Raw genomic sequence first — 8,437 nt, 5'->3', positions numbered from 1 at the left:
AGTTTTCTGCAATTGAGTTTTCCTTTACTACATCTCTCCTACTTAAGAATCACTGTATCATACATGGCAGGCGTTTATATTTCTTACCTCGATAATATGACAATGACTCATGATACAACCTATTTTGTATATACATGGATAATGTCGTTCAATAATGGATGTCTTTCTTGTTCAATTTGATGGACCACATGTGGAACACACTCGGTAATAGGGCTTTAACAATGCTAACTTCAATTTAAGGGATCATACGTAGAACACACTACACAAAATGTGCTCGATATAAGTATTTAGTTATAAATTATGATAGCAATTATTCAAATAAAAAACTATTAAGCTATTCAAAATCACAGAGTTAGGGGTGTGTGTGTTTGGTGGGGTGGTAAGGCTTTGGTCTCATATATAAGAGGTCAGGAGTTCGAGCCCCATCAAGGGTGGGAATGGGGTGGGGTTTTTTTTTTAAAAAAAAAAAAAAAAAAAAAAATATCACAGAGTTATCCTATACCCTAACCCCTAAACCCTAAATCTATTTTTATTTTTATAAACGGCAATGCCAAAGAATTAGAGAAAAAAGAAAAGATAAGATAATAGAGAAGCGGGATGGTGATGATAAAAGGCGGGCATGGAGAAAAAGAAGCGCTAATCCAAAGTCAAAAAAAAAAAAAGGATAAATTTCAGTTTAGTACCCTATGGTTTGGGAGTAACATCATGTCAGTCCCTACTCTTTCAATTTGATCAGCAACACCCCTGTGCTTTCAATTTCAATCAGCCGTGCCCAAATTTTACTGTTCCGTCCAATTTGAACGTTAACTTTGACTGGATTGACAAAGTAAAATTTGGATGGAACAGTAAAAATTTGGATGGAACAGTAAAATTTGGGCACGGCTGATTGAAATTGAAAGCACAGGGGTGTTGCTGATCAAATTGAAAGAGCAGGGACTGACATGATGTTACCCCCAAACCACAGGGTACTAAACTGAAATTAATCCAAAAAAAAATGTACATAAAATACTCCTCGGGTGGTAGGATATCGCCCTTTTCTATCTCTGGCGTTCTCCTCTCATAGTCTGATGAAGCTCCGTCTCCGTCTGTGAGGCCCCCTCTTTGGATCTACCATCTTTGAAGCTCTCATCTCAGTAAGATCAGATTCATCTTTCTTCTTCCTTCCTTGCATATCAGTCATGTAGAGCTTGATTAGATTCAAGGTCGATCTTTTATTTTCTGCCGAATCCAAAAGTGAGATGTCATAGTTCATATAATTTGGGGTAATTTCAATTAAACGCTTTCTAATTGAATGCCCAATTCGATCTGAACTCAACCTATATTTTGATTATCTTGTGAGTCCAAGTCAGGGAGATGGCAATACCAGGTCAATTAAATACTGACAAAGTTAAGCCTTAACTGTTTCAGACGACGGGCGACTTTAGAAACTGTTGTGTGATTGCAATTCAGATGTCACTTTATTTTATGCCCGTTGTATGACTTTCATTCAGACGACAGTTTTTCAAAGTATCCATTATCTATTTTAAATTCAGACGACAGTTTTTATTTTTAAGTCATTGTGACTATTGTGCACATACGACAGTTTTTTTGTGGTTATTGTTGTCGTAATAAAATGATTCAATGCATTGTATATATATGCTGAAACTGAAATAAAAAATGATCAAATTAACAGTAGCTGGTCAATATATAGAAGAAATTGCTATAATTCACATCATGCACCAAAATAGATTGTGCAAATGTAATCTTTCATCTACAAAAGGAGTACCATAAGAATGCTCAAATACCATAAAAAAAGCATGTAATTCATATTGTTTATACAAAAAAGTACTATATCACTCCAAGGCCATCCTTGTTACCAACTATGAAGGGTATATTGCTTGCTTATATTCTTCAATCTCAAAAACTCGGGCGGTTCCATCAGTAGATACTAAAACAAGGAAGTCCTTGTTGGCAGATACAGAGAGAGACTGAATGGGTTCACTATGCCCATTGAAGGTTCATACACAATCACCAGAGAGAGTATCCCATAATCGGACCTTCCCATCCGCACAACTTGTTGCTAGGTACCTAGATACCCCAAGCCAGGTCAAGCATGTCACTCCATCCTGCCATACAAGGAAGATTTCTTCCATTAGACCAGTTGCAGAGATTTAAAATCTGAAGTATATGACATCCAACAATTGACATTTAATGGAAGCAAACAAGCTGGTGACCATAATAAATTAGATAAAGAAAAAGAGAACCAGATGGTGATAATCATTTGAGATAATGTAGAGATGAAACTCTCACAGACCTCATGGTCACATGTAGAACGGGGCAACGAATGTTGCAAATCCCAGATGATAAGCTTGTTATCCATACCTCCTGTTGCAGCCCAAGGAAACTACAAACACAATTATTAAGGCACGAGTACAAAAGCATTGAACTCAATGAGTTAAGAGACACAGCTTGAAGAGATTCTCCTAAAAAAAGTCTCTGCTACAGACTCATGTAAAGATGCAGATGTTGGAATAATAAGTGATATTAATCAACACAACTCAGAATAAACGGAGAAAGATTAGACGAAACTTTTCAGTACTAAATTACAAGTTCGAAGCAAGTATCAGAAAGCCTGATCTGTCAGGCATTAGTTAATGGCATCAGACAATATATCTCGAATTAAGGTTGAAACACCCAATAGAGAACTAGTTGATGTAAGTAGAAATTACATTATATTACAAGGAAGGGTGGATCTATGTGAATTAAAGTTAGTTGCTAACTGGACACATGATTGAGAACTTAACAAACATAGTATACATAATTCATACAGAGAGAGAGAGAACAACTGAGCACCTTCCTCATCGAAATCGACTTCGTTAAGGATGTCAGCTTCATCAATGTAAACCTCGCCTTGGTCATCATCTTCTTCTTCATGAACAACATGACCTGGATTGCTCATCTTCTAACTTCTTGTGGTCCCCACTGAGACAAGGAGAGATTAATGAGGTTGAGTTCTTTCTGGAGAGTGCTAGCTTTTCTAAAGTGAACTGATTAATGAGGTTGGTCCCCACTGAGACAAGGAGAGATTAATGAAAGCTGTAATCTAACAATAAAATACAGACCCTTCAATTCATGTGTACAGAGATTATAGAATAGAGACATAAGTGAAGGGAAAAAACACAGCAGAACATTTATTGAGCAGTTCTGAATTGTCACAACTACAAGTCTACACAGAGAGAAATAAAGAATCAAGACTCTAAAAAGAAGGAACCTCTTATATATGTAATCCATGTATATACATATATGCATTACATCTATATGTTCAAGCACTTATGGAGGTAAAACAAGTGTCAATATCACTTTATCAATTACAAAGTTTTCACCTATAATTAAAGCTAGGTTTCATACACACAATCACAGTTTAACATACTCTGACAAGGAAGATGCATGTTCACTCTTATGTAAATTATTGGCTTGACTAGTAGTTTTGACAGACGGACCAAATTGGTATATGGGATTTCAAATGATAAAGGCTGGAATAAAACTTGGTAACATCAACACCATTCCCCTCTTCTTCTCACCGAGTAACTTGTGTCTTGCTGTCAACAATACCAATAGGAGCTGGCAAAAGATGCTCCAAGTCCAGCATTCTTTAAGACCCAAAAAAAAAACATATGTGATCCCTATTAATTATCAACTTCATTGGTAGAGCTCAACATATTTGTGGAATATCACATAACACTCCTCCTATCATTCTGTATAACGTACAGCTACTAAAATCCTATTGAAGACTTATGAATTGCATATCAAATATCAATTTTCGAAATAGAATGCAAACCAACTTCTAAGCTTCAAAAAACTAATTCAAAGGCTATAAAAAACGGTGATAAGAAAGCAAGCAAGTTGAATTTGTAACCATTTCACAGCCACCAAAAGATCAGGCTACTATTTCATATTATATATTAACCCAATCAGTAACCATTCACCAATGAACTTGCAGACCATGAACCTAAACAACAACAAAAATAGGAAAATCTGCTTAGTACATTTAATGCACTAAGTTTTCCAATAGTAACCACTAACCATTTCACTAAAAATGCCGATATATAACTGGATTTGGCTTATGAAAGAAAGTGGAAGAGGAAAGTTTGTCCTCTTTTCAAATCCAAGAGGAAGAAGTCCTAAGACAGCAGAATAGATATAATCTCTATGAACCACCAAATTTAAACACTAAGAACATGGATTTTGCTTTCTGGGTTTTCCAAAATAATTGAAGAAAACACAGACCCAACACCATAGAATATCTCGGAAACCACTAAAAGAAATGGGCTTTGCGATTGAATATGATTAGAACAAACCTGGAAGGTAATTAAGTTCCTTTGACCAAAATCCGAGCTGTTTCATCTGCACAATTTTCAATTTTCAATTTGAATTAGAAACACAAAGAAATATAAAGCATAACAATGTCAAAAGTAAAAAAGTTGATTTACAAAATCTTGACGGGACTGATTCGACAAGAACATTATTTTTATAGTTCCGAATTATAAACAACCACCACCATAGATTTAAATTGGGGACTTCTACCTTTCGGAAAACCACAACCAGACCCAAAGAAATTCCAACAATTTTTGATAATTTATCTTAGTGATGAGAGAAGAAGACAACCACCAAACAAAATCCTCCAAACTAAAAACCCTAGAAATTTCAATTGAAATTAAATTGGGATGTTTACCTTTCGGGAGGCAATCAACTTTCACCGGCACCGCTGCGATGGGATTCTTCGTCACTTGTCACCGACTCGATCTTCTTGACCCGTTCATGGGGTCGAAGGAGCTCGAGCTTCTTGTTCTTCTGCTCATATATAGAGAGACCGCCTTGGATTATGTAAGAGAAAGAGGACTCGAAGAATTGGAGAAGAGAGGGTTTCCAATCTAGGCTCTCTCCGGTCTGTTTTGAAGCGATAGTGATGGGATGAATTCACCATCAATCCTATGAGGCGGAAACTGTTTTAGTTGTCGGGGAGAGGAGAGAGGAGAGAGGAGAGAGGTCCAAGGTTTCAAAATGATGGATTTGGGGTCTAGGGGTAGAAGATAGAGGGAAAGAGGAGAGAAGAGAGAGGTCTAGGTTTTAGATCTAATGGATTTCTACACCGTGTAGAACAGAGAGATATGGTTGAAATGAGGAGGCACTGATAGTTCATAGTTGTGGGTTTTGGACTTTTGGTTATGGGTCTGTGTCTGTGTCGAGAGAGAGAGAGAGAGAGTGAGGCGCTGTCGAGATATTGAGGAGCTGTGGGTATTTTTGTTATTGTTTTGCTCAAGTGTTAGGGCTTCAAGCCCGGCTATATCAATTTGGACAAAGATTCACACAACAGGATTTTATAAAAATGTGGTCTGAATGCAGCCATTTTAAATTTGGGATCTGTCTCCAATCAATTTGACTTCCCTCTTTAAGGAGGTAGAGAAAAATGGTGGTGGGAAATCTCCCTCCTTCAGCCAAACATATTGATCAGACCACAGTTTTATTATTTTTCGTTGTATGATTAATACATGTTGGGGACAAAATTTGGGGTTTGAGATGAAGTTTGGCACCACTTACATGGTGGGAAACTTGCCGCTCAATTTTTTAAGCGTCACACAACGGTTTTGTCCTTAAATGCCTTCTGAACTAATTCACAAGTCCATATCAGACGACAGATTTTGTAAAAACGACGTCCGAAAAAATAAAAATTAATCAGATGACGGAAAAGTATGATGCGTCGTGTGAGAGGCGTCGTCTGATTCAATTTTTGTAGTAGTGAAATATGCAGAATTGCGGAAATTTAGAGAAAATTGTGCAAATTTAGAACAAATTGGAGTTTCTGACAAAAGGACAAAATAGCCGACGCGGGTCAACTATAGTTAATGTAGTCCAAGGAGCAGGATCCAATTGCCTCTGACACTACGTGCGGAAATGCATGGAGAAGAGCGAGAAGAAACGGAAAGAATTGTAAAGTCGGCAAAAGTAATGCATCTTAATTAATTAGGTTAATTAATTAAGTGATTAATTGCTTAATTAATCAAGTGAGTAATTAACCTAATTAATGAAAAAATTGGTGCAGCCATGCACGAGTAGCCTATTGTACTTTCTTTCGCTCTCTGCCTCTTTGTTTACACATATAGCACGTGAGAGGAAGAAGGAACATCAACCATTGCAGCCTTGACACGTGCACAGCTATCCAACCTTCTTGCTTTGGTAGCCACCCATTATAATTATACTCTCCTCTCTCTTCGACATATATATATAGACGGAGGCGTTCCAAAGAGCACGTCCGCACTTTCGTTAAAGTGCGGACGGCGCTGATGCAGCTCGGCTCGGGGCGCGACGGAGCGGTGGGGGTTGCCGGAAGGACGCCAGGGGTCGGGCGGAGAGGTCTGCAGTCGGTGGAGTCGCCGGCGATGTCGTTGCAGCGTTGCCCAGAAAACCTGCAGTTGCAGGTCGGGTTGCTGCCCAGAACCTGCAACTCGGACCTCCTCCGACCTCGAACGCTGCCCAGACCCGTCCGCCAAGCCTCCGGCCTCCGTCCACCACGCCCCGAGCCGCCGTCGCCGCCTGGAACGCCGCTGCTGCGTCGCCCTCCGCACTTTAGCAAAGTGCGGACGTCCGCTTTAGAACCGGCCTGTATATATATATATATATACCACCACCACCTAATTCTCCATAGAACACCAACAGAGAGTAGCCGCACCACCAAAAACAGAGGCAGCCCTTTGGGCTGTTCTCTTCTCCCATCTTCTTCCTCTATTTTCCATTTTTCAAATTTTCTTTAGTTTTATTTTAGGAATTTGAAGGGCTACTCACCCAAACCTTCAAGGATCCATCAAGGAGCTCAATCTCTACAAGTTTCAAGATTTGGGTATTTTGTGGGGTTGTAATATTCAAGACTAGTCATGCTAGCTTCATAGCTATTTTGATGTTCATAAATATGGGTTGTGAGTAGTCACTTTTGGGAGCTAGGGTTTCTAACTCTAGCTCAATTTTGATGTAATCGACATATTTTTTAAGTGATAAATAATGCATTTTCATATGGGTACACTCTAATTACTATGTCAATTAATTCTTGATGCATGAATTTTAGGGAATTAACCACTCTTGTTATGTGTTGAGATTTGTGATGTGTGATACAATTGGTGGTTCTTTTGTTCACTAGCTTCATGTAATTAGTGTGGTGTGTCAAGTAGTTGCTTAATCGAGAATTAAGGATTGCCTATGTTTCTATTTTCTTGTGCCCTTCGCCTTTAATCCTAGATGTTGTGTCCCTAATAAGGCATAATGATTAGGGTTAGAGAGTTCATTCTTGCCTTAACCGGAAGAATGGATACCAAATAAGAGAAATTGACTTAATGGCCTTAACCGGCATTAGGTAGAGAACTAAGTAATCGTTACATTTTAGGTTGTAACTATTGCATGCTTAAATCTCTAATTTCTAGAGCTCTACGCCTTTAGTTCATGTTTTGGTAGCCCTAGTAAGGTACTAACTCATGAATTAGAGAGTTCTTATTTGTCCTAATCGAAAATGTGAATACCCTTAAGGAAATTCGGCTTAGTGGCCTTGACCGGCATTAAGTACGGGATTTGGTTCTCATGAAGATATGTTTGTTTGCTTGAAATTTGTTCATTACATTGAAATTGCTAGAGAGTGATCCCTAGTACCCAAACCTATCTCTCTTTTATTTATTTTTTCTTTGTTTTTAATTATTGTTGTTAATTTAGTTTTTGACTTAGTCTTTTTAGAAAATTACAATCACAATGTTTAATGACAATTTCTACCTCATTGTAAATAGTCATCACTAAGCTCTTAGTTTTGATTAGGCTTTGGTGAGAACCAAAGCCGAGCATTGCTAAGACTTGGTGCCTTAGATTAGCGTTTTTGTTTTATTTACTTTATTTTTCTTTTGTTTGCTTAGTGACTCTAGTTCCGACTACCCAAGGATTGTGGGTTAGCCACTAATCCCCGTGGTACGATAATTTTAGGCTTAATATATACTTCCCTATCTTGACACGATTCATACGCTTGCGAGAGTATATGCATCAAGTCAGCTTTCGATGCTTGACGGAGCCTCTTACTATTGTTGTACATACATGTACATTTGCAAGCATAATTAGCTATAATGGGCCACGCTCATTGTACCGCCAAAGGTACTAATTCCAACCAAAGGAATGACATACAGATACACCGCCAGGCGGGCTACAACCTCAGCGGCGGATCACCCCCAGATCACCGCCGACGCGCCCCGCCAAGATAGCATCAGAAGCTCCTGAAGCTGGGAACTGAAGCACATCAGTCCCACATCGAAAACAAGGAAGAGGTTAGCCTCCTCCTCACCTATAAAAGGTTCTCTCCTCTCTCCTCATTAATTACGCATTCAATACTTACCTACTGTTACTTTGTCAACACAAATACATTGACTAACTTAGG

General features: G+C 38.5%; 1 protein-coding gene across 7 annotated transcripts; it reads right to left on the bottom strand.

Moving 5' to 3' along the window:
* Positions 1 to 1,657: 1,657 nt before the first annotated feature.
* On the bottom strand, positions 1,658 to 5,332 carry LOC133745414 (uncharacterized). 7 transcript variants are annotated; one of them, XR_009863601.1, is made up of 5 exons: positions 4,712 to 5,328; positions 4,338 to 4,383; positions 2,833 to 3,082; positions 2,294 to 2,383; positions 1,658 to 2,105 (listed from the first exon to the last, which is right to left on the bottom strand). XR_009863601.1 is itself a non-coding variant. In XM_062173478.1 (3 exons), the coding sequence occupies exons 1-3, from the start codon at positions 2,936 to 2,938 to the stop codon at positions 1,998 to 2,000; spliced, it is 285 nt and encodes a 94-aa protein (XP_062029462.1). In that variant the 5' UTR covers positions 2,939 to 3,031; the 3' UTR covers positions 1,658 to 1,997. The 7 variants fall into 7 exon arrangements, 1 of the variants encoding a protein (XP_062029462.1); XR_009863599.1 differs by having other exon boundaries at positions 2,833 to 2,961; positions 4,712 to 5,324; XR_009863600.1 differs by having other exon boundaries at positions 2,294 to 3,082; positions 4,712 to 5,332.
* Between the last annotated feature and the right edge of the window lie 3,105 nt (positions 5,333 to 8,437).

Source organism: Rosa rugosa, chromosome 4, assembly GCF_958449725.1.
Source record: "Rosa rugosa chromosome 4, drRosRugo1.1, whole genome shotgun sequence".
Classification (NCBI taxonomy): domain Eukaryota; kingdom Viridiplantae; phylum Streptophyta; class Magnoliopsida; order Rosales; family Rosaceae; genus Rosa; species Rosa rugosa.
This window is presented reverse-complemented; position numbering and strand designations above follow the sequence as displayed.